Source organism: Copidosoma floridanum, unplaced genomic scaffold, assembly GCF_036245765.1.
Source record: "Copidosoma floridanum isolate Cflo_tuat_1 unplaced genomic scaffold, Cflo_Japanese_pri ptg000014l, whole genome shotgun sequence".
Taxonomy (NCBI): domain Eukaryota; kingdom Metazoa; phylum Arthropoda; class Insecta; order Hymenoptera; family Encyrtidae; genus Copidosoma; species Copidosoma floridanum.
The window spans coordinates 3,104,805-3,131,525 of record NW_028321891.1 but is presented as its reverse complement, the minus strand read 5'-3'; the positions used below and the strand labels follow the sequence as shown (position 1 = coordinate 3,131,525).

At 41.7% G+C, this 26,721-nt stretch overlaps 2 protein-coding genes across 3 annotated transcripts in view; both read left to right on the top strand.

The window, feature by feature from the left end:
* Window positions 1-1,408: 1,408 nt before the first annotated feature.
* Window positions 1,409-7,945, top strand: THADA (Thyroid adenoma-associated protein homolog). Of its 2 annotated transcripts, none has more exons than XM_089591973.1 (14): window positions 1,409-1,432; window positions 2,472-2,767; window positions 2,852-2,992; window positions 3,073-3,690; window positions 3,764-3,870; window positions 3,944-4,253; window positions 4,336-4,929; window positions 5,003-5,293; window positions 5,364-5,552; window positions 5,624-5,808; window positions 5,885-6,449; window positions 6,527-6,683; window positions 6,762-7,018; window positions 7,084-7,945. In XM_089591973.1, the coding sequence occupies exons 2-14, from the start codon at window positions 2,597-2,599 to the stop codon at window positions 7,423-7,425; spliced, it is 3,927 nt and encodes a 1,308-aa protein (XP_089448099.1). In that variant the 5' UTR covers window positions 1,409-1,432; window positions 2,472-2,596; the 3' UTR covers window positions 7,426-7,945. The 2 variants fall into 2 exon arrangements, with proteins under 2 accessions (XP_089448099.1, XP_089448098.1); XM_089591972.1 differs by lacking the exon at window positions 1,409-1,432 and adding an exon at window positions 2,191-2,393.
* A 1,336-nt stretch (window positions 7,946-9,281) lies between these two features.
* LOC106638241 (uncharacterized protein CG43867) overlaps window positions 9,282-26,721 on the top strand; it is a 131,709-nt gene continuing 114,269 nt past the window's right edge. The window contains exons 1-2 of the mRNA XM_089592188.1: window positions 9,282-9,643; window positions 9,713-10,381. The gene's annotated coding sequence lies outside the window, so the exon portion shown is untranslated. The remainder of the gene's footprint in view (window positions 9,644-9,712; window positions 10,382-26,721) is intronic.

The following is a 26,721-nucleotide window of genomic DNA, read 5'->3' as shown; positions in this document are numbered from 1 at the left end:
TTTTGAAACTAATTTTTTCTTAAAATTTACTCTTTTGTCTTCAAAATGAAAAAAAAAAAATTTTCTCTAGCTTTAAAAGAACCAGAGTCATGAATTTTTGAAAATGAGGCTCCAAGTCAAACATCACGAAAATCTAAAACTTTCAACCCCCTCCTATGAAAACAAAAATCTTCGAATTTGTACCTCTTTTTTTTTTTTTTTTTTTTCCATACAGAAACAAATTTTCAGGCAAGTCAAAAATGGGCCAAAATCACATGGATTACTTATTTCCTCATCACCAACTGATTATTTTGTAATTGACGGTACCATCTACTCTTTGCTCTAATAGACGGTTAATTACTCCCGTTATTTCATAATTAGGATTGGTCAATTATACTTACAGTTGACTGAAAAAAATGACACTGTTATTCGTCTACCCCGCGTGAACAATCGTTTTAAAAATCTGCGACTCGCGGTTGAACGGACCACTAGTGTCATCTCTGAACAATGTAATCCAACAGTGAAACACTCGGCGTCTATGCGATGTGATCGTCCGTTGGCAACGACGGTAATTTATCAAGCAGTGTGATATGCGTTTTATATATATATATAGAGCCACATGATGGCTCTGTCGGTAGCGTGTCTGCCTACAGATCTTGATGGCCGGGGTTCAAATCCCACTCTGGACAAAAATTTCATCAATGAATGAGGTTTTTTTCTGGATGGGATTTGTACTTCAATAAACCTACCGATCCATCTACCGTTTCCCCCTACTGTTATTAAACCCAACGTATGGCTAAATACACTTTATAGTGTCAAAATAGCCATGTCTGAGCCCTTAAGGGGCGATGATGAATATATATATATATATATATATAGGTATGCTCGATGGCCACTACAGGCAGACGTCATTCTCCCACAAAATGTGTTCTTTTCTGTGATTAAAGGCCTACGCAGTCAATTTGACATAAGGTGCAACAGTGCACACAGTGCACAAGAATAACATTGGTTAGTATACCTATATACACAATGCTCAGCGCGTTGTGCTTTGTGCTTTGTTGTGCTTTACGTTTTTACATATATAGATATACCAACCAATGTTATTCTTGTGCACTGTGTGCACTGTTGCACCTTATGTCAAATTGACTGCGTAGGCGGTAGGCCTTTACGGACGTTCAGTAGATACAGCGGGTGGGGACCACTTGCGGGGCAAGAGGGAAGTAGCGATGAGTGAAGACTTGGCACTTGGCAATGCCAAGTTGGCATCGTCACGCGGGTCTCCAATACATGAGTGTTTATCTTACACACATCAGGTGGTGTACAGTTGTGCACTCTGCTGCAGTGTCTGCCGTGTCTGCTCTTGCTGCGTTGGTTACGGCCAGAGATTAGAAGGGTTACGGCATAACGGCAGCGTTATTTGTATATTTGTAATGTACTTATTTGTGCTAAAGATGTAAGTATTTGATTTTTATTCGTTATAACAATGTAATAAAAATGAGTGAACAATTAAAAAGACTTGTGACAAATATATGTACATACAATTATATTCGTAGCTAATGTAAATAAAATTCTTGAATTTTTATGTGACTTGAAAAGTCTCATTGGAAGTGATATGTTAAATAATAAGAACATACTCTAGTCTCTGCGATTACTACAAGCATGTGATTTTGTTATCGTGTGTAAAAAAATTGTATCGTATAAAAATTACAAATTAAAAATTTTACTAAGAAAAATAAATATGTGTTATTATAATACATTGTTTTGTTATGGGTACGGGTGGAGCCTATGTACATATTGTACATACATTCACACACTTATACAAGCTTATGTTTTATACAGAAATACATAAATATCTACCAAAATATTTACTCAAATGTACGTCCTGGAACATTTTGAATTTCCCGCTTCTTGCGACGTTGCCGTTACGTTTTTGTCAAACTATTATTTAATTTTTTTATTCATAAACTAATCAGACGATCGTCACGAAACTTTTTATACATATAGTTGATAACATTATCTGTGACATATAAAAAAATTGGAGACATTCATAACGCTAATTGTTTTTAAATCGAGTTTTTATAAGATTTCCCATAAGCGACCGTGTTACAATGATCTAACTTTGAAATTCAATATCTCGGAAACGAAACAGACGAACCTCTTGAAATTTTAACAGCTTTATTGTAACAACAATAAAAACGTCTGGTTAAAATTTCAAAACGATTCATCACAGGGTTCTATCTCTACCGAACGTCCTTAATCATCATCTTTTTATTACGACAACGTCATACCTATTGTAATTATGACTGCTGGTGTGAACAGCATTAATAATTTTCGGCGTGAGTCACGCCGCTGAAGCTTAAAATTTGTGTGGTGTCCGGTGTTTGCCAACTGGAAGACTGGAACAGTTTATTTAGGTTAGGATTTTTAAGACTGTACCCAACACTCTGGAACTGGAATTTGTGCCGAATAATCGAGGTTTCTGTTATTTTTAGCGCTACAACTTGGTCAGGGATTAAAATTGTCAGGGCGTGTGGTTCCATAATTTCCAAAAGCAGTGTTTACTTACTTGCAGTGCAGGTAATAATATTCAAGTCGATGTGAGGTGGGTCGAGCAAACATGGACGAGATCAAACGGGAAAATGACTCGGATTTCATAAATTTACTGAAGGAACTGAAAAAAGAGGGCAAATTAGATTCCAAAGAGTGCCTTGAGCAGCAAGTGTTCAAGTGGCGTAACACCATTGAATACGAATATCTAGAGAACTGGTTGACGAGCGACAACGAAGAGGTTTCTTTCAATTTCTTTATTTATGTTACGGTAACTTAAAAAAAAAGTTTCGTTGTCCATATTTTTTCTTTCATTGTTTTTTAGTGGCGACTCGGTGCATTGTCACTGCTTGCGATATCCAAGAAAAGCACACTCGGCTTCACAGAGCAGGAACTCGAATTGATCATTACGTTTTTAACATGCAACATCAGGGACAGGATCGATTACGTGCCTCTTATAAAAAAGGCATGTGTCCACACATTCTATATCTAAGAAATCGCTGTAATATGTCAATTATTACTTACATCATTACTTTTGACATTTAGGTTTTGAAGCGACTCAACGACAGCTATATCGTGATGAATCGCCAATTGGAGAGGGAAATAAAAAAATTGGAGAGCGAGCATTCCGTGGTTCATATAGATCCACACGCAAAATCCAACATCTCAGCAAACATCCTGTCCTACAAATCTTTTGTAACTACTTTACACGCGGTGTGCATAAGAAATCTCTACCCTGGCGCAGTATACGTCAGGAAAAAATCGAGCCTACAGATACTACGTCTGATAAATGAGTTCTTATGCCAAGATCTAACAGACACTCTGTACAGCCTTGATGATTATAAGGTACTGTTGGATTGCGTTCTCCTAGATACCTATGAGAACAACAAAGACTTGGCGTATTTTCTGATTGAGTCAACAAAGCTCACCGATACGTTTTTCGATACTCAAGAGAAACTTTCCGAGCTCATCGAGGTTGCCGTGCAGTTGGCCGATAACGTTCGGCCTCTGGACTGCATTACTGCGGCTTACATGCTGAGAATAAGCATGCTGTCCTCGAGAGTAGAGGAGGTACTTCTCAAAATGACCAAGTCCAAGCAAAGCGATTGCTTAAAGAAAAAAACAGTTTTTCAGATGATCAAGCTGTTAACACTAAACTTACAGGTATTGCGAAAGTTTTCTTGCAAGTTATTGGACTTGTTACCTACGTGATGATGATTTTCAACATTTGTTTCAGGGTCCGTTTCAATTAGTCAAGAAAAGCATAGTTATGGCTACGAGCAAACATTCGCTGTATGGCTATGTATTTTGTATCCATAATATATTAACAACAATTGATTTAAAGTAAGTGAAAAAACAAAACGATCGTTTTCTGGAGCCAGCAATGATAGCAAACTTATTTATCTTTTCAAATCAGTACTGTAGATAATGACGATCAATGGCGGAATTTGGTGACTGATATTGTAGATATATGCTTCATATTGATCGAAGGTGTCTCAGAAATTGTAAATAACTCGTCCCCAGAGGGACACCTGCCCATGGACCTCGATTCTCGGCACTTGAACTGCATCACGAAGGACGATGATAATGTCGTAGTCACCGCCCAAAGAGTCCTACTTTGTTCCTGGAGAACGGTCAAAGAAATCAGTTTGTTTTTTGGTTTTTTGGCTGGCTACGCCCCCATAAAAACCGAAGAAATGACAACTGGCCTATTGCATGAATATCATGTGAGTGAATGACTCAAATTTAGTCCTAATATACTCAACAATTTACTTCTGATCAAAAATGAAAGTTACAAAATGATTGCAGATGAGACAAATCGGTAACGAATTGTTTACACTTTTATGCGAGACAAAGCACAGAGGGGCATTCGAACAAGCTCACGTTGGCTTTCAGCAGCTGTGCAACCGATTGTGGCATTTGGACGTCGAGAGTTCTTATATGCGAAATTTGCCGATATTCTGGTTGAGACAGATATTACTTGCCGTGGTTGGCTTGACGACTGAGAATTCAAAACTGTGCGCTACGAGACGAAGCGCTGGGGTGCCGTTTATGGTTCAAGCACTGGTCACTTCGGAGATTAAAAAGCACGGTGACGCGAAAAATTACATCTTCCATCCTGTGATGAAGATTTTATTGATGCTTGCCTCCTTGAACGATGATGTTAATGTGGCCGAAGTAAAAATGATACTGAGTAGCGAAATGTTGTTATACACTGATGAGTACTTGGAAAAGACAGCAAAAGAGTGTACACAGTTGAACGAGATTACGGAGATAAAAAGCCATGCCCTAAACATTTTGAGAGCCCTGTTTAGACACTGTCTTCTTGGGGATTTAGTCAAAGACTACATAGCTGATGGTTTCATCGTCGCTTTCAAGAGTTACGATGGTAAAACGTGGGCTGTAAGTGTGTGGTAGACGTTTAATTAAAAAAAAATTCTTTGTTGAAATTTTTCAAATCTTTATCGCTTGACAGGAAAGGAATGCAGCAACGTTGTTGTTTAGCTCTCTTATGGTCCGTCTTTTCGGAGTACAGAGAACCAAAGACCACGTCAACCTATCAGTGTTCAACCAGATGTATGGAAAAATGTTTTTTGGCAGATATCCCGCTCTATCAAACTTCTTATTCTACGAGCTGAAAGCATTCGTCAACAGTCCCGAGGATGAAATTAAGCCGAAGATCCAGTGCATGCTTTTGATACTGTCCAGATTGATGCCCAATTCTGATTCTTGGAATTTTAGTAACGGGGATAAAAATAGCTGGCAGGTCATTATTTTGTAGAGTTTTTTGTCTTGCTCATGAGAAATATTCGATTTAAACAATACACTCGTTTCAGATGGATTATTATATCGATTTAGTATCAAAATGTAGCAAAAGTAGAGTTTGGAAAACCCGTGAATTAGCAGCGAGAGCGTTAGTGCCATTAATAATGAACCGCAATATCCACGCCAAATGTTGCAACATCATACAGTTGATGACCTCGAATAATTTACCTCACAACTTGTTGCATGGCTATACTTTACAGGTAGATTTTTAAATTTTTCTTTATTATGGTTCAAAAAAAAAAAAAATTCATTGACAACGATCTGACTTTAGTTTCTCCAGTTTGCAAAGAGCCCTGTTTTCGAGAAGATTCCATTCTCAACGGAAGAGATTCAGAAACTTATCAATTTTACTGTCAAACTACTGGATAATCTTGAAAATTCCGAGAAGGCCTGTTTCCCGGCTTCGACTGCCGTTCTCGAGATTTTTATCGAGTTGTCCAAAATGAATGCATACAGGTAACTCAAATACATTCAAAGTGACAACAACAAAAAAGTCATATTATAGAAAATTATACTTCCTTTTCCCATTCAGTTATATCTGCAAAGGTTCAAACTATTTAAACCTGCACGTAAAAATTCAAGCTCACTTGATGGACAATAACGTGCTCAAGAGAAAGCCCGGTATCGAGTTGTATGAGGTCGCGGCGATAAATTTGCTTCTAACTGAAAATTACTTCGGTTCGCTGATAAACAACGAATACTTTTCCCCTCAGTTCTTCGATTATTTGTTGAAGCATCGAAACGAGGAAGTTTTGTCGATCTCCTGGTCGAAATTAATTTATGTGATACTAAAGACAAACAATGCGATGTTGTACGATCTCGGATTTTTAAAGGCCGTCAAAGCTCTGGACAAACCCGCAGATGACCCTGACTTGCAAGAGTCAATTCATGACTTTTTGTACCGCGCTCTTCAAGAGATGGAGAGGGGCAACGAGTGCACCGAGTGCACGTTTTCCAAGGACGACGAGAAGGTCTACATGTGTATGCACATCTTTACGAAGATGAGTCAGGCTATGAAAGCTAAAGATTTTTATCCAAGGGGAAATTTTTTAAAATTGTTTGCAAGGACTTTTGGATACTTACTGAGGACGAGGAAGGTATCGAGTGTTTATGTTATTTAAAAAAAGTTTACTGGAAAAAATTGAGAGCTTCACGAGTTGAATTTAAATTAAAGGATACCGAGCTGACGATGGCTGCCAAGAAAGTTATGTACGATGCCATATCCACCTATTCCACTATGGAGTCGAATATTGATTGCCGAATTGGTATATCCGAAGTGATGCCATTGCTTTACATTGGGATCAACGACAAGACAAAAAAAAACGACATTTGTACGTTTTCGTTAACAACAATTTAAATTTACAATGAATAATTGATCTAGCAATTTAAGAAACATTTTTTTTTCACAGATCTTATACTTCAGTGGTGGACCACACTTTTGCAATTACTTTACGATGACAGCGCCGAAGTTCGTAGTAATGCAATACTAATAATTAGTAACTTAATGCCAGAAACCAAAACTTACTGCGAAACAATAGTCACGGATACATTTTTCATGAAGTTTGCGTCTGCACTCACAGAAGTGGTCGAAGCCGTGGCAGCTGCTTGTTTCTGCTGGAGCATGAAATCAGCCGCTATTGTTCTCGAAGAAATCGATGAGGCCGATGTAAGAGCCATAATTCGAATTTCCATTAATTATTTGCTGTTTATTAATTTCGAACGAAACCGCAGGTATTCAACAAAAGTTACAATTACGAGTGCTTCGAGCCTCTGCACATTGCAAGAAATTGCGCCTTACACTTGAGATGCGGTGTCTTAAAGCACAATGTCAATTCGCTCACACTGCCGAAGCCGATAAAGGAATGGCTGCAAATGGAACTTTATCTGAACGAGAGTTTGGAATTCGAGACGCTCAACGAATTGATCGACAAGTATAAAGTAATGGTTCCCGAATGTGAGAAGCCGCTCAAGAGGGTACTGGATCCGGCTTATCCTGCCAAATTAATAAACGAGATTGTCTACGAAGAGATGAAAAAATGCTGTGATACAAAAGGCCGCCTAAATATTGTGTAACATCATAATATTATCACGAGTTCGATTCGATCGCCATTACCTGCCGCGAGTGAACAATCAGACACTCATAGTTCGAATTAGTTGCTAAATCGATTTTACATAGGTAAATATGTAATTTATATATGATACGGAATGTCGAGGGGTACAATTGTATTTGAACTCTCGCGTCAAATCAAAAGCGCCTGTTTCTCATCCCACGGACTGTACACACAATCTGACGAGAATCTACAAGCTGCTGATTTTTTGTACATAAGCGTATGAGGACATTATTTTGCATTTTTTTAAAAACGTAACAGTTTTATTACAAGTATACGCTTACGGTATCCACATAACAACTCGAAAGACTTTCTTGCAAACATACATGCGCCTAATAGTTAAGAATCTAAATAATTTATATAACGCACAAAAATATTTTAGTCATGTATTTTGTTTAGTTTTTTTTGTATCATTATTCGTATAAAGACAACAATCTGAAAAAAAAAAAATTCAATAAATCACGTTGAATCTTTTACAAAACGTACTTTATGCACCAGTCGAATGAATATTCCAAACCCTAAGCGCTACTGATTCTACCGGGTTCTATCGTCCTGTAACGTGCGGAGAAACGAGCCCACTTTCCAGTCACCTCTTATTTCCTCTGCGCAAAAATTCGCCGCACAGAAGAAAAAAAAAAAAAACAAAAAAGAATAGAGATTTGAATCGGATCTTGAACGGTGTGGGCTGGTGCGAGGGAGGGACATGCATTCTTTAGCGAAAGGGTACGTTCGCTCTCTATTCCTTATTCAGCAGGAGAGGAAAGAGGAGTTGGTTCTTCGAGTTTTTTCTCTTTTTTTTTTTCCTCCCATGGGACACTTGCCACCACCACGCCAACGGCAGTCGGACTGGGTTGTTGGGTGCGCAATAAAGAATAAAAAATCGGAGTGTGAAATGGGTGGTGCTGCCTTGCAGTTGCAACGGCAGGTGAGATTTTTTTTCTTCTCAGGCAGTTACTATAAAAAGTATGAATTAAATTTTTTTATTTTTTTTTATTTATAATTCGAACAATGTCCCAAAACACAAAAATTTGCTCTCCTCATTTCGTACACCTATGAGGGGGGGAAAAAAAAAGCAAGCTCCTACCACGTATAATATACTACCACTTGAGAGATGAGAGCTTGCAAGCCTTTCCCCCGAGCTGCACACAATTGCACGTCAACTTCAATAACGCCCGTCTCGCGGCGGCGTCAGCCCCTATATAATACGCGTCGTCGTCACAGCCGCCCCCCCCCCCTCCTGCTCGACTTTAACACGGCGAAAAAGAAGAGCCGAACGAGAGGGTGAGAAAGGGAGGAGCGGATGAGCAAAGTCGACCGGTGCCTGATCTCTGGAGCGCACCGCCAGTCTGCGCCACGTTCGGATCTCGCGCCACCACCCGCGGCCTGTCTGCTATTGCTCCAAAACTCCGATCCGTCTGCATGTGTACATACATATATGTATATATATACACACCCCCCATCTATATATCCGTCTCCTTTACTCCACCACCCCCACGAGAGGCCCATTGAATCCTACACTCAGCGGGGGTGTATTTGGTAACATACCTATACGTGGTGGAAAATCGAGGTGCGCGTGCTTGGGACAAATATACATATACCTACAAGGGGAGGGTGAGTGCGAGGAAAAGAGAGACAGTTAGTGTCGTGCCGAGAGCAGAGGGTCGAGCACACGTGTGCAGCTCGATTCGCGTCTGCTACTGCACTTTTGATGCAGATCTGCGATGTTGTTCTGATGTAGTGTTTATAGCTTTATATGTACAACACACGGTGTGTATGTTTACTTATTAAATCATCGGACACATTTGTAAATAGATGGACCACAAGATGAGGACCTAAAGAGGTGGAACAGCAGCACCTTCGTCGTGTCTCCTCTCTCTCTTTTGCTCTGCCTCTCTTCTGCTGGTTCTCTCAGCGCGCAGATATATATAACTGTGGTGTCAACGGCGCGAGAGAAAGAAGGAGGGAGGGAAAGAGAAAAATAAAAGAGAGATCAGCAGCAAGCCGCACATATATAGTGCCTCTCTGTATACATATATAAGGTACACCTCTCTCTCTCTCTCTTTAGTCTCTTTTGCTACTTCGCTTCGGATCGGAGCATTCGGAGCAACAGAGAGAGGGAGTACAGTGCTGGTGGATGGTAGTGGTGCTGGCGGTGGCACATACTTTACCGTGCTTCTCTTATGGTATATATATACATATATACCTGTATATATAGCTTTCCAACCCACCTACTACGGCACATACCCATATAGATTTATACCTGCACGCAGGCCAACCAGTCAGCCAGCAGGCAAATGCAAGGCAGTCGTTTCTCCCGTGGTTATTCGCGTGCAACGTTTTTCGGCTGCAGTTTTTTAACTTATTCGCGTGTGTGTTTTACAACGTTGTTGGTTTGTACACGAGTACGTATAAATAAGGTAAATTAATCGTCGTACAATATACCTGTAATAGCAGATATGAAGAACAAGTGAGTTAAAGTGAGTGTGAGTGCGCGATGGAAAGGAGGGACCTTTGCATGGGTACGATGGTATAAATATATTATACACCTCGACCAAGAGAACGCGTGGTGCATGTGCACGGGGAGGGAAATCTTTTTCTCGTGCGTATTTTGCTGTGTGCTCCGATTTCTTTCTCAGTTGTACCTAATTGATCTGCGAAATCCGTCAGGAGCCAGCTGAGGCGGAGCTTCGTTCGGTTTTTCTCTCTGTATCTTTCGTTGGCATTTGACTTTGAAAGAAAGAGACGAGGGAAGAGGTCGTCTGATATTGACGAGCAGAGAGCTCCAGAGGTGTCGGAGAGGAAACAAGAAAGACAACGACAACAACAACAACAACAACAACGTGCAACTTTGGAGCAAGAGGAGGAGGAGGACCGCAACACTCTGGCGCCTTTTTTTTCATTTCGGAGCACACACACGTCAGGTAAGCAGCTATACGTATAGGTATGCGCTTCCCTGTTGCTACATGGCACTCTCCCTCTTTTTCTTTCTCTCGTCCCTACGGAATGACGCCGATGCTTCTGCTGCTGCTGGTCATCATCATTTCTTTTTTCTTTTTTCCCTGTATACGCTTCTTCCTCCTCCTCCTCCTCTGCTTCTTCTTGTTTCTCTTTTTATCTTGTCTCCCTGTTTGCCAAGGCAGGTGACCATAGGCACTCTCTCTCTCTCTTTCTCTTGGCTACACCTGCACGCTGCTGCTGCTTGACCTGAGCTCTCTTACTGTTACTACTGCTGATGCTGCTGATGCTTTTCTTTACTGCCGGTGTAAACGACCGCAAGTTTAGTTGGGGCTGCTATGTATATATGCTCCTCGTTGCGATCGAGAGCTTATATTATACAGCCTTTCCCTTTTTTTTTTTTTTTTTTTTTTTTTTTTTTTTTTTTTTTTTTTTTATTTACAACTGCATACTGCAGCACGTGTAAAACATAAGTGCCACACAGAGCGCGGTAGGCATTATACGGGCGACGAGCAGATGTTTTACGACGAAGCGTGCGCAAAATGTATGAAAGTACTTATACTTATATGTACCTTCTCGCTTATATGCGTGCCGTTTTACTTGAAAAGAAAAAGAAAAAAAAGGGGAAAAGTGAGTATAGATACGATGCTTCCCGAGACCTTGGATTCTGATAAGCGGCACTGCCCGACTGGTTAATTAAATCCATTAGCTTGATTATTTCATTCGTTTCGCTCTCCCTTGTCCTTCGCACACCCTCCCCAAACCCTGTGCTATTATTTATTTGTCTCGGTTTATTAAAAGACTCCTATAGGATTTTTCTTTCAACTCGTACCTGTCGCTGTAATATAAGTAAGTAGGTATACGTTTTTTCGTTTTTTGTAACCACAATCGATGCTGACATCACACGCGAGTCTGACGTTATAGGTATGTTGGAAAAAGAAAATATAGTTACTCTAGTGGTGTTTACAATTCAGCAAGTCAACATAGAGGTGATTCACCTCTTACGATCGTGCCTAGCCAGTGCATTTCTCCCGTTTGGTGTACGTACAATATATACTAAGTAGACCTAAGCGATCGAGGTCGGTGATTTTTTTTTTTTTTTTCCTTTCAAAAACACCGCTGATAAGTTCGAACGACTTTTATTGCAGCGGACGACGAAAAAAAAGTACTTTGGAATAAAACTCGGCTAATAAATGTTTCAAGATCAAGTCTCGAGAGAGAGAAAGAAAAAAAAAACAGTTCTATCTTATTTTCATCTTTCTGTTTGCGAAGGAACTGATACATATAAATATATACATATTTACGCGATAGTAAGCTAAGATTTATGCTATCGGGCATTTATCTCTTTTTTTTTTTGGCAGACGAAAACAACGACAAGAGTCGAGGGAAAAAAAAAAACAAAAAACTTTTTGTGCTCCCCCTGAATTACTTATTTATACATCCTCTGCGGTTATTTAAACATCATACACGGTATACAAATGTAGGAATTCCAAATCATAAATTAAATAGAGTTTGAGATTTTCATAATTACGTAACGGTTCTCCTTTAATGCGATGCACTTCAAAATTTTTATTTGTTGCTCCCTCTCTCTCTCGGCTGATTAATGATATCTTTGGTGCAGTGCACGCAAGTACGTATAACGAGACCCCCTCCTCTTTCTCTTCTTTCCCCATTAATAATTATCGCGGAATTTCTGTACGTATACGTATACACGAGATAAATCAGAATCGCATTTTACCACCTGATTTATGTAATAATCCTCTAACGACATTATCGGTCCAGGTATTACGGCTGTATTGTAAATCATATTGTACTTGTCCTGTCTCTAAATTGAATGTTGTTTTTGTGCACACGAATGAAAATAAAAAAAAATAAAAAAAAAAGAAGAAGAAAATACCGGTATCCTGTGACACAAGCCTTGAGTATTTTTTCGTGAAGTAAGTACCATTGCTTGATTTACGTACCCCTCAACGTGCGCAGTTATACTCCTCGATCGATTCGTCAGACGAAAATATTCCAAACACCCCGCGATCCGCTGACACATGCTCAAACACATGAGCGGGACTTACTCGTTCGTGTATATACCTAAGGAAACAACGACATCGTCATCGCGCTATATACATAAAAAAAAAAAAAAGTAAGTGATGAACCTCGAGAGAGGAAAAGTTTTCTGTTTTGCGTCCTATAGCGGGTAACTGTAGAGGAAAAAACAAGTTGTAAACGCGAAATTCCTTCTCTGGCAATATATTAGGCAAAAAGCTCACGACTTCAGTTACAATACGTGCGTACCTATTCGCGGAGTATAAGCATAGAAGAGACAAGCAACGTAAGGCCCTTCGTTGTCGTCGAGTCGGAGTCGATGTGACCCACTTTCGTCTCCGCGACGACGCTAGACGATACACAGGTACGTACCCTATCTCGCGCTGCTATTACGATGGCCCCCATTTTTTTTCTATACTCGTTTTTTTTTTTTTTTTTTTTTTTTTTTTTCACGCGATACCGATCGGCGCCTGCGATCGCAATTGCGTCGCTTTTATGTAAACGTTTTTTTTTTTTCTTTTATCGCTCGTACCTGTAAGTACATGATATGTATGTCAAATAGAAAAAGACATTCTCCGGCATACGGGCGGGTTCAACGCTTTTTCGGAGTCAGTATTAATTTAGCTTTACTCCGCTAGAAATACGTATTATGTATCGGATTTTCTTTTCTCCACTCTGCAGTTGGTCCTCGGCAATAACCCTGAAATTATTTTTTAAAAATGAAATGATGATTTCAGCATCTTTTGATCCAATTACGGCCGCTGGCTCTCGTTATTTCTCGCGAGCTCTTAACAACATCTAATAGTCAGCAAAAACGTATTTGCGGCAGTGCACGTGTACACACGTATATAAACGTTGAAATTCGTTTGAAAAAAAAAAAAAAAAAAAAAAAAAATCACCCGAGCAATTACTCGAAAATAATTCAAGGTAACACACTGTACTAGCGACAAAAAAAAAATGGAAAAAAGTTCTACTCTGTTTATTTTTTCTTTTGATTTTGTAAAAAATTGCACGCTTCTGTTTTCCTCGGTCTCGTGGATTCCGCAAAGTTTGCAATCATATCGAGGCAAGCGGCAGTTTACGTTGCCAAGAGGATCTCGAGTTTGACTGTTTCAACGTTACACCTAGAGGTGATATTCGATTAAACGTGAGGAGAGTTATTAAAAGATCATAGACGCGTACTCCTTTCTCTTGAAAAAAAAAAAAGTAAGAGTCCGAACGATTTATTTATTCTCCTCTCGCGCACAACAATAATACACACCCATACGTAAAATTTGGGTACGGGATGGGTATACCTACTTTGGTGTACTGCGTCATCATTGCTCAGCAGCGCTTCACGTCTCGTATAATGGAGCACACACCCACGTGCGCAGCGTCCACAGACAAACAACAAAATCTGTGGTGATGACGCAATACACACGTATATGCACATCGGTAGAGCAGAACGCAGATTACACTCTGCTATTAACACTTATACATGTAACAGTCGAGTACATAATATTATACTAGTAGTAGCAAGGCGCGACCTACTTGTCGCCCGAGCTGTCGTCTCTCCCCTTGATTACCCGACGATTTGTGCGAGGCTCAATTATGCGCATCTTCTTCTCACACCCGCAATCGTTTCTCCCGATCGTATAACAGTTTAACGCAACATGGCTCAATGAATGCCGTTGTATACCATCAGATTCGATGGATATCTTTAACGTCTTGATACCAATCGCGCGACATCCACACGTCGGAGGAACGTATCAAATACATTGTTTCTAATTAAACGTTATCGAGCACTCGCTCGCGCTATCGAATCGGATGATGGTCGCGCCCGAGACTCGTATATTTATGTACGTTGATTGTCTTGTAAAAACGCAATTACATTTTCATGCGACACAACAGACGGACAGTAGGGAGGGAGGGGACGGAAGCTAAGAAAAGAGAAGAAAAATCGCGTTCGAGCTGTGCACCGCCCTCGCGTGCAACGTCCGTGTTGGGCACGTCTGGGGCGTATTTTTTCACTGTCCTGGCTTCTGTACGTGTATATAACTACGTAAGCGTTGGCCGACGGGTTGAAATTAAAAAAAAAAAAAGAAAAGATAAAAATAAACTTACACGCATCCTTACCACGCGTACGTGAGTGTGTGTATGTGTGGATGAATCCATCGGTCTCCCGCTACGACGTCCTCTAATTATGGTATAACATCTGCTTATTTTAGTTAGCGCAACAAGGTTTTTAATTGACTTTTATTCGAACTCATAACGATGTTTATCCATGAAGAGATGCGATACCGGCAATCGGATCATACCGACGCGGTACGCATCAAATACTTCAAGGAAAAATCTCCCCCTCCCCGTTGCTCGTTTAACTTGCTTGTTTGGAAAAGTTTTTAGCTCCTTTCAAATTGTTACGCGCGATTACGGGAGCGAAACGAAACGTGCCCCCCCCCCCCGGTCGTTATACCTTCTTTCGTTTTTCTTGCTGATTAAGGTACAGTCGGGTTATTTCAAAGCAGGAAGGGCTGCCCCCCGCAACTAATAATCCGTACTTGGACCCCCGGGCTCTCTGTCTGTATTCCGCGTTGTATATATTATCGCGCTGGCGCTGCATTTGTGCCTATATATATATATGTACATGGTCGTTGTTTTGCGCGCAGCGTGTCTCGATTCCAACTTATTTTCCATCCATTAAAAAGTTTGCTCGATCTTTATTGTGTGGTTTTCTTTTCGGAAGTATACCACTGCCAAGTTGATTGTTAATAAAATTTTATCACCACGACTGGAGGAGGTGTCGTCGAGTGTAATTTAACGATGACTATCCTCGGCTCGGCTGAGAAAAAAAAAAAATAAATAAACAAGTGTGCATAAATAATATACTATTTCGATCCGGCGAGTCTCTCGTTTCGTACCGCACTCCTTATCGCGCCGATAACACATTTTTATTTAATATAAATCCAACGCGCAGTATTAGCTACATACCCGGAAAATATATGTACGCGCCTGTACAGAAGAAAGATAAAATACGCGCTCATGTATATATATATAAAGAGTTTGTGCGAGGCAGAAAAATTTTCCGACTGAGCGCCGTGTGTTATTCAACAGCGTTAAAATACCCTCGAAACGGACGTGCTTACACAAGCCGGAGGGAGCTTTTTTTTTTTCTATATACGAGAGAGCGCGGGCGCTTCTTCTTTTTTCGGATCGGAAGCTCTCGAGCCGCCACACGTGCATTATACGCGCGTGGGAGAGAAGAAAAAAAAAGGCAGGGGGTGGGGGGGAACCGCCCTCTTTTTACCATATTTATACATGGACGGTCTCCCGCTTATTTTATTTTTTCATGCTCACTCCTCGGGCGACAATTTCGTAAGGGAAACCCGGCGTCTTTCGTCGCTCTCTTCACCACCACCGCCCAAACGGAATTCCTGTCCATATGCGCTATACAAGTCAATAGCAGTCGCGAGAGCGAGAAAAAAAAAAAAAAGTCGTGTGTTTATTTCTGACTTGATTGACTGCGGATGTAATGCAAGTATACGCGAGGATGCACGTTTCATTGACGCGCCGATAGTTCGCCTATACACACGTTCAGTCGAAAGTCGTTTGGAGAGCTGCATGTAATTATTATTATTATTATGCATATATGTACACCCACGTATTGTGCTCGCATACAAAAAAAAAGTGCGTGTAGTGTACGCGCGAAGATTAAAGGCTCGTGAGGCGGGGCGGAGGGAGAAAAACTTTGAGCTTTTAGTGCCGCTTTTGACTTTGGTCGTGCGTCTTTGGCGCTTACACGGAGCGTGAACTAGTTCTCCAAGTGCACGCAAGAGTTATGCTCGGCGTATATACAAAGAATTTGTCGAGCCCGCGTTGTTAGCATATAATATATACGTTGTACAATCGTTTAAATTTTATGGTGGTGGTGGTGGTTTGTCGCAACTTTTCTTCTTTGTTTTGTCCCTCCCACCCCACACACACACAAGGCTCGCGTACCTCGTAATTTAGTGTGCCAAGTACATCATTAGCTCTTCCTGTATCGAAGGGCGCTTCTGTCGGGGTTTTTTTTTTTTTTATACTTCCCCGCGAGAAATAGACAAGGTCGATCGATGGTAATTACGGGCGCTGAGAGTCTCAAAGTGAGACAGAGCTCGTCGTCGAGCGCAGGGGGGAGGAGTTATCGATTTCTCGATTCCCCATTGACCAACATCGTCGTGAGTCTTTCTTTCTACCTATTCGGCACTACTCCTCGACGCGGTATTTTTTTTTTTCCCCTCCCTACAAGGTATCCTGGACTGTGTTATCTTGAACGGGAAATAAGTTCTACGGGGTTATACCGCGTAAAAAAAAGTTCCAAAGTCACGTCGTAAAAATAGAAACGTCGGTTTCATCGTTTTTAACAATACATGCTATCTACGCCGAGTAACACTATACCTATGAGATGTGAATTGGGATTTGACTCGCCATCATATTGAATCCTAAAAAACAACCACCCCCTGGCAGCCAATATAATGTATGTTTAATCCAAACGAAGCATGACGAGACATTCAGAGCAGAGTCGCATGCATACAGCCGTCGAGGAAAGACGGAGAGAGTACGTCGTCTAAGCTAACACACATCCGGCTTGTCACGTACGTAATATGTATATATCTGCATACCTATACACACACGCCCTAATGGCAAGCATATTTCGGTTGTATGCCTCCTTGCGTACAGGCTCGCCTCGTTGCATAAATGATGATTTCGTGGAGTAAGTATATTTGTATCAGCTCAAGGAAGAAGAGTGTGTGTGTGTGTGTGTGTGTGTGTGTTTGAGGTACAATATGTAGGAGCAGTGGGCCACGTCGTCGACTTTACTCTTCCCTCTGTTATATATACCTATGCGAGTTGTGCACCTTCGGTCCTTGAGTCCCCGATTATAAATCTGTGTTAACAACGTACTTGGCCTCATCTTGCCTCCTCCTTCTTCTTGTGGTGTAGCTCGTTCATACACACCCACACACACCAACTTCAATGTTGCATCCTCTTTTTTCTTCTCGGATTTTTCGACTTGAGCCGCTGCAAGGGTCGATAGATGCATAGGTATTAGTATCGACTACACATATGGCTTTTGTCTCCGATCAAAGATCCTCGCTTTGTATGATTTTTTTAGGTAATACTGGTAGCATAGTGGTGCTTTTTTTTTTTTTTTTTTTTTTTTGAAAGCAAACAGACATGGATCATCTATTTTTTTCGTGTCTAAAAAATTTTTAACCCATTTGTGTGGTCCAATAATTTAACAATTTGTAAATCATACATAAAAAAATATGCAGTTTTAAAATTTACTGTGCATTAATTGTAATAAAATTCATTGCTCCGATGATAAACGCATCAGTCGACCTTTACACGAAAAAGCTCGGTCTTTTTCACTTTCTTTTGTCCGCAGTACTGCTGAATTTCCTCTCGCGTTGAAAAACTCAAGGTTCGGTGTTTCAATGGTTAATTTCGAAATGTCAATATTTGCCTGTCAAATCAGTTTAATTGAATTAACAGCAGCAAGTCCTGAAATGAAATGACACGTGACACCCAAGGTAACGAAGAAAACGCGCTGGCTTTCAATTAAATCGAATTAAATCGCCTTGCACGGGTATATAATATTATATCTTGCAGCTCCGATGTGTCTATCATACACACACGCACGATGTACATCATGTAAACTTTAATTACAACAAGCCAACCTCGCGAAAGGTCACTCGCAATAATCGCCTTTACGCCATATATACCTACACTATACTCGTATTGATGAAGAATAGACGATCACCGCCTACTTTGACTTTCCTTTTTTTTTCTCCCCCCATCCTCTTCTTGGCTCGCCTCTTTTTATTCCGAGAAGCCCCAACTCGACCCGATCATTGTACCACCACCTACTGTAAAAGCCACGCCAAGATCATTATTCGTCCCCGTTGACCGAATCAGGATGATCATTACACCCAAGTTCGCGTATCCGAGAAAACAGTCTTGCAACTCGCGAGTCTTTTTCGGTAAACCGATGAATCACAGCTGAATGTAGGTATACTTGAAAAAAAAAAAAAAAAAAAAAAAAAAAAAATTGTCATTAGCACCGGCAGACGTCTCTCCAAAACAGGCACCATCACCTATATAGTTGCATATATATATAAGTATAGCTCTGGCATCATTATATTATACCGGGGCTTATATGGATTATTTCGCGGGATCGCTGCTGCCCACCCACGCGTTTGCGACAGTGGCTGCAGGCAGAACAGTTGACGCAACGATAAATAGTACACCCATAGGCGTGGACGCCATATCCGCGTCCGGCGTATAGGCTATATACGTGGGAGGAGTTGCGTCAAAGTGTTTTTGTTGTTTTTGTTACCAACTAACCTACTGTATAATATTATAAGCAAACGCGACGGCGCACGGCTCTCGTCGATGCGTTGTATTTGCGCACGAGACAGCTGATTACGTCGCTATAAGTACCATTTCGAGGCATTGTCATTGAGTTGGTTGGCTGACTGAAAATTGGTTGTTGCGCACATCGAGCGAGAGACACCGTAATGTATGCACAAGCTGCCTAAGTATATAATGTACTCGTAAATAATAGTTTTGCTCTTGTATAATGTGCCAGTGCTCGGCTTTGGGACTCTCCGTCGCGGTCGACTGCCTCGCTAATGAGTTATTGTTAACGAGCACGTGATACGCTACTGCGCTTGACACGGGCTTTTTCTTGTTTCATGCTTTACTGCCGCAACGCGGTCTCTCCGATCCCCCTTTTGTTGTTCTCGATTTATTATCTCTTGTCTTCGAGGTATACCCATACACTGTGCTTAGAAAAATGGCACTTTTCTTCCTTGGACGAGTTTCACTCTGCAAAAGTCGAATGGTTGTACTTCTTTTTGTCAACCAGTCGTTTTTTTGCGACTGTGGAGTTGTATGTATAAGTTGACGTACAATAATCAGGTTTGTACATTAATTGAAATAACTTTTACAATGGTCCGATGGTAAAGAGTCGGACATGGGTTGACACGTTTGTAAGTGTTCAAATCTCATCTTTCTTGTGTCAAAGGGTCATATAACCTGCATGTGACGGGAAATTTGGTCGTGATAATTCTGTGAATGGGAAATTGCTTTAAGTTTTTTTTATCTCCTTTATATTTCCATTATTTCTTTTTTCTCTTGCTTTCCCTTACTGGCTATACATTTTTAGAGTGAACTGCAGGACACCTCGAATAAGCAAAAACCCTTACAATGATACAAACATACTTGGGCACGAGTGTTTCTTCAGTTTTTTTGGAATATTATTAGCAGTTGAAAGTGTAATTTACTTTTCAATTACCACTCAGTATAATGTAGTTCTTGATAAAAATTTCTATACAGAGCGAAAACAATGTATTGCAATGAAGACGAAAAAAGTAGTCCAACTATTTTGAAAAAGTATCCAAACATTTGATTTTAAACACTTGGCAATAGATTTCAATATCTAAAATAATTGGCCTTTATCTGCCAGAAAACATAATTACCTGATATTCTATTAGTGAAGGTTTTCTTTCAATGATTCAAAAATCCAATGAAATAATTGTGCCTACGTCTAACAATGTCCGTGTTTGGAAAAAAACATTTTGATTTTACGCAACAATTTGATTTGGCAAATTTACTACCCACCGAATAGGCGATAATCAATCACCGTCACCCTAGAGAATCCAACAATTATCATCAACACTCACGCGCTATAAGCGTATAGGTATACTTACATAGTGCCATTTATTATTTCCAAACGCCCAACTCCCAGTGACTTTGACGTGCGTTGCATTATGCAAAGCCCAACCCCGTACATCCGACGATCCACGCCAGCGGTTGACGAGCTTTTGATGTCATGAATATTCACGCAACAACTCCAAACTCGCTGTAACTTTCCTCCAAAACCCCCCAAAACGTGGGTGTACAACTTAAAAATCGGCGAACGTCTATACCTATTCACATGGGAGCTTGAAACACGGCTCACAAAACGTTTTTCACGATGAACGCCGTCGCGCAATCAATTCTCCGCGGTTGAATGGAATTTGGCAAAATCTCGCCAACGTGCCCCCTGATGACGGAAAAATACAACGACCCAGCTAATCCCGAATCCATTCACACGCACGCACAGGTATAGGTATACACCCGTATACACCCACTCGGAAAAGCTCGAGAAAGAGACGACAAGTTACATTATACCGCGTCGCGCTCGTGGCTCTTCTTCTTCTTCCATTACTTTCCACCCTATCCGAATAAGCTCCTCGTGACGGGGAGCAGTTTTCGCACTGGCGGCTACAACACACCGCACGCGTTATATTTTCACAGAGGGCGAAGAAGCAGAGGAGAGAAACATACACGTCCGCACACGCGGGGGTTATACATACACGGAGACTCGTTACGGCCATTAGGCTTGCGGGTGTTTTTAGCCGTAGGGTATAGAGTTTGTAAATTGGGCCCTCGCGTGTGTTCCGTCGGCTCCTCCTCCCCCATCTTTTTGCCCGGATGAATTATATCCTGATCATGGGGACTCGAGCAAGAGACGCGCGACGCGGGGGAGTTGAGCCGAGAAAAGTGGAGAGAAAACCGGGGCGGCCGAACAACTGGTGCGCGCCACTCGCGCTATTTGTCATTACGAATATTACGCCGATGTATGTATAATATTAGCCCTTCCTCCTCCCACCCCCTCCCTTTATTTTCGAGATTAATGAGCTGTCGTGTCTGGTGCTTTGCACTGCCCGGCGAGAGAGATATTTTCCTTGTGTCAGCGTGTTGTTGAAAAAAATATGGGTTGTTCTCTGCAGCAGCGAAATTTAATAACCAAACATTACTCCCGCGCAACTTGGAATTGTGGTATTTGATTCGCGATTGATAACAACCGGCGGAGTAAGTACTAATTACTGTATAGGGGGGGAGGGTACAGTCAAAACATTGTACGTGTAATGAGCGCGAGCTCGACTTGCCTCAAACGGCAACGGGAGCGTCAGAAACTAGTATACTGGCTTTGGGGGCCGAAACTGTACAACTTGAATCAGTCCCCCGCGTAGATGCTCTCAGAGGATACCTCGAGTCCAACTTGTCAGACTCGGGTGTGTATGAATTATACCCTACGCGTATATATGTAAAGATCAGCCGAAAGCGCTGTGTGCTCTTCTCATGTAAATTCGCGCGTTTCCGCGTCGCCTCTCCTCCCCCCCCCCCCGAAACTTTTGTACATCTCGTTATTATTATCATTTCCGGGGCAGAAGTGCACGAGCAATTTGACCATTGTTCCGTGCGTGGGCTAAAAAGTCCAGAGCGCGAGTATAGAGAAAGACACGAGTTTCGCGAAAGCGAATTACTTCATTAATATTAATCGTGGCCATCCTCCTCGGGCGTTCTCTCAATGGAGCTGGAGTATTTTTTGCTCTACACCTAAATACATAAAAGTTACAAAGGCTCAGAAATACATGTACGGGTTGTGTTTGAATGAAAAGCTATACCGTGTTTTATAGGCGCTTTGAATTTTTTTGCTCTCAAATTTTTCTCTTGAGCCTACGATTTCAATCCTTTTTTTTTTTGTATTTCGGAATATTTGATTTGTTGGGGAAAAAAGGTTTTACTGACATTTCGCTTAAAACGAGAGGGTATGAAAATAAAGGTATATATACTTTTTCCGAGATGGCGCTCTTGCATACGTAATTTCGCATGTGATCTCAAAAAAAAAAAAAAAAAAAAAGAGCTACCAGGTGTCGATGCACCAAACTCATTTCCGCGCGACGATGAATGACAAATTCCGCATGCGAAGGAGGAAAAAAGTTATACACAAGTGCGCCGTGTACCACCTGCAGTGTATAACATGTTACCCGTAGGTGCCGTAAGAAATCTCAGCTCACGTCGTCGTCTCCTCGGGAGTGAGATTCGTCTTCTTCCTTCCCCGGCCCCCGGATTTTCTAACAGCCCTCCCGAGTGCGTGAAAACGGCAAATTGAACGGGCGCGTGCACGAAATCACCAGCTCGTTTCTTCTTTCCCGCCCCCTTCCTCGCCCCTTACCCTCTTCCGTGCGTAGGTATGGGTACACACACGCAGCGGCGAGGGCGCGAAACCCGATATACGCCGTTCTCGAGTATAAGAATCCGAAACTGAGAATCCAATAAAAAAAATCCCCCCCACCCCCGCACACATAGTATTGTACACCTCTCTCGCGTATACTGCATATACATGTACGTATATGAAAAAGACTACAGCTGTTGTTTGGTGCTTGTATGAGGTTCTTTATTACATTGCGCATTGGTGTAGGTACGTGTTTTCGTTGAGAGGAGTATCCAGCTAGGCGTGTCGTCGTGTATAATCAACTTATATAAACATCGTACCTGATGGTATTATACATGTATACACTGCGGTTTACGGGAGTGGGTACTTTAACACTCTTGTTTTTGTTTTCGTCGATTGATATGTTGTTTGTGGAGCAAAGTACGTCGAAACGAGATAAGTACACCCTCATTTCTACTAATTACTTGGATGCCTGATAAATAGCACATGTAAACTCATCCGGGCTGTACGTTATGCGCAATTGTTTAATTGATTTACTCACGAATAAAGAAAAAAAAAAAAAAAAACAACAAGGAGATCCATCAGTTTTGGAAGCTAATAAAATTCACGTACATAACTTAGCATTTACAAGAGAACAACACTATATATTGTATTGTACAAGCCCTTATAATACACATGCTGTGTTATCTCGTTGCGTATATGTAATGCACATGGTGATATTACGCATGCATTATTCATGCGTGTGGTTCGGTATCGCGTGACCTGTAACTTGTTATACTACTTTACTCGCAGCTAAAGAAGTACTCTTATCAATATTTCCTTTTAGTGCGTATGATACCTATATTTACCTATCTAAATTATATCGAGAGTTACGTATACTGTGATGGGATGCAAAAATACACACCGAGTTTCCACAGTACCAATACGCGGGGGGGGGGAGGTATATCCTTGTTGTTACGTATGGATAAATATAAGCTCTCACTACCCCCGTTGCACGTATATATACTTTAGTTTCCCGCTAATGGACACCATGGACAATCTACGCCTCGCTAACATACGTAAGTTCATATACGTATATTTTTATCGTTTTGCGAGCCGTTGCAATATTGGGTCGTGATCGGTATTGCCCTCAAAAAATAATCGTACGAATTGAAGAGAGGGTCATTAAGAAAACTTCCAAAGCGAAGGCCATTTGGCGATTGGCTCCTTTTCCGTGTATGGCCATTCTCGAGAAAACGAGGGAGAAAGCATATTATTTAATCGAGCGAATCAAAAGAGGAATGCCATGGAGTGACAAATCGCTGCCGCTGTCCCTCCTCCCTCGGCGTGCGCGCTGGCGTGTGTGTTATTTGCATAAGCGTCGTCGTTACGTTGTCCATCCTCCCGGACCCCAACTGTATGGGGTATATATACATACAGTATGGCGAATTGCCGCTGTAATTGACGGGACCGTTGACCAGCCGTGCCGAGCTCTCTCTGCACACACGCGTGTGTGAGTGCTGAAATTTGGGCGTAAATTTAATCCTCCGCGCTGCGCTCGGGTATCAATTTGTGTCTCATCTAAAGAGAACACGCGCGCCTTTTGCTCGTACATGTGATGAAATTTACACGAGTGTGAGTCGGATGATGGTTGCTTGGACAGTATATTAATACAATTTTGCATCTTTTTTTTTTTTTTTTTTTTTTTTTTTTTTTTTCATTTTATCGCCCGTGTGTGTGTATGACAACTGAGTTGATGAATATTGTATAAACAATAATGAAACGAGTTATCGAAACACCAAGCTTTTCGTGCACTACACACTTCATTATCTTTCACGTTGGCATAATCAAGATACGTACATGTTATATTTTGTACGTGCATCAGCTTCATGCCCGAGTGAGTATAGGTATTTGCTGGCCTATTGAATTATCAACTTTCGAAGGTAGACGATGAACTTTTTTAATTGACTCATTTCTCACTTTTTTCGTTGACGTCAATGATCTGCACACGAAATTGCAGCTTGAAAATAGTATACATAGGTATTGCTCGTGACGTGAAATTAAACGATATTTTATTTTTGGTCCTCGGGAAGGGAGAGGGAGTTAACAAAGGATGAGGAGCCACTGAGAGTAAACTACGCTGTAATTGTAAACAGTGGATTTCCGCGAGACATAAGCTACACCCCCCCCACCCCTGCAGAGTCTTGGGGCGAGAAGAGGGAAAGTGCCGTAAAAAAGCGGGGTCAGGAAACAGAGCCGCCCTTATTCCGGTCTTAGCTGGCTCTCGTGAGCTTTCACCCCACACCCACCGAGAGAAGAAAAAGTTCAAGCCCCGTCCCCCTACCTCCTGTTCCATCCACTTATCCGTAATCGCGGACGCAATCACGAGGTCCATTGTACATACGTATAAGTATACAGTCTTTTGGCGTCTTACGCAAATTTCAAGTTTCCCCCCCCCCTTCATTCCTTCCTCGCTTTGACGATCTATTTCTTAGCAATTCAAATTTACGCGTCGTATAATATAAAAATACGCACATCCCGTGCGTTTTATCGCCGCAGCCTGCCGATCCTTCTGTTTCGTGTACTTATAGCTTATATATCTGAACTGCCATAAAGACATCGTATAGGGAACGTCGTCCCCTACGGCAGCAGCTCTTTGGAAGGGAAAAGAAAATCTCACCTCTTTCTGACTTTTCTTTTTTTTTTTTTCCCTCCTCCACGTACACGTAACGCGACGGCATACATAACGCAACTAACTTTTGTACGCATATACGTGTATACGACTGATACGTCGGAGCGTATATAAATAATGTCGATGGTCCCTCTTTCCTCTCCAGCGCACGGTCAGGTATATATATATATATATATATATATATGCACGGGGTGCGTCCCTCCTATACTCCTCCTTTAGTTATCGGGAATAAAGAGGAACGATCTGTCGGGCCATAAATAATGCATGCACCCAGCCGCTCTCTTGGCGCCTCGAGGAACCAGGAGCTGCGGCTCGCGTATACATATATTTATATGTATACGCACTGCCTTTTTTTTTATGAATACATTGTCTACGACGACTATATGTCCGAAGGATAAAGAAAAAAAAGGAGATGCTCCTCCGTGTGCGCTAGAAATGTTCACTCTTTCGAAAGGAAATCCGCAAACAATTGGCGCGAAAGGTATCACCAAAAAGTAAAACTAATCTACCGGGTGTGCTCTGCGTCGAAGGTAAAAGGTAAAAAAAAAAAAACACGTCCCTCCTATTTTTCGAGAGATGTATGAAAAATCAGTCGCGAGGCCGTGCTCTGCGCGGAGGAAAAAAAGGGGAGGGAGAGAGCGCGAATCGATACGGGAGATATCGCGAGCCGCGGAGCTATACGTACCCGAGAGCTCAAATATATGCGAAATCAGGAAGCTGTACACCCATACGGAGTCATGTAAAAAAACTCTACCGTGTGTAGCAGTAGTGCGCCCAGGGGGGATTCGCGGTACGGCCCTTTTGTCTCTCTCTCCCAGGATTCCCCGTGTGCCAGCAACCCCCTCCTCCTCCTCCTACGGTACCCCACTGCGGGTTTCCTCGCGGCAACTCTTCTTCTTACTTTGCCTGTCACCCTTCCTCCTCCTTCTGCATAACGGGGTGGTATGATGCAACACCGCTAGGGTCCTCTCGTCGTCTTGTGTGCAACTGCCGTACGAGGGTGGGTGCTGGGACACGGGTGTTGTTTTTCTTTCCCCCCAACTCCCCCTTGGCGTCTCGCGGGATATTATTATACGTGCGGTGTTTTTCTCTCGTATTGATGTGTATGGGTATATTTTAGAGGTGAAAAAAAAAGAATAGCAAAATGCACGCTATTTTTCTTTCTCTCGTTCAGGGATTTTTGATTTTCATGTTTTATGGAAGCAGCGGCGAGCCCCGGGATTTACTACCTATTAGCTCGAGCTGGAAATGGGTTATACGTTCACTCAGCCGAGAACGACACGCGGACGACGACGAGCCGGTCCATTACTTGGATTAAACTTGCGGTGTGTTCCGGGGACGCGCGATGTTTATATCCCTGGGAAATTTAGGAGATTTCGCCCTTTTTTTTTTCTCTCGCTCGAAATCACATGCGAGCAAGTCCGTCTCTGGGACTCGGAGCTTTTCCCTCGTGACATTTTAAAGTGAAAACGTTCGGTGAGTTAATTTCAAACACATACGCTTACGCCTTATAATTGCCTCGTCCAAATTGTCCGTCGGTCTCTTGTTCAACTGGAAAGAAAGAAGAAAAA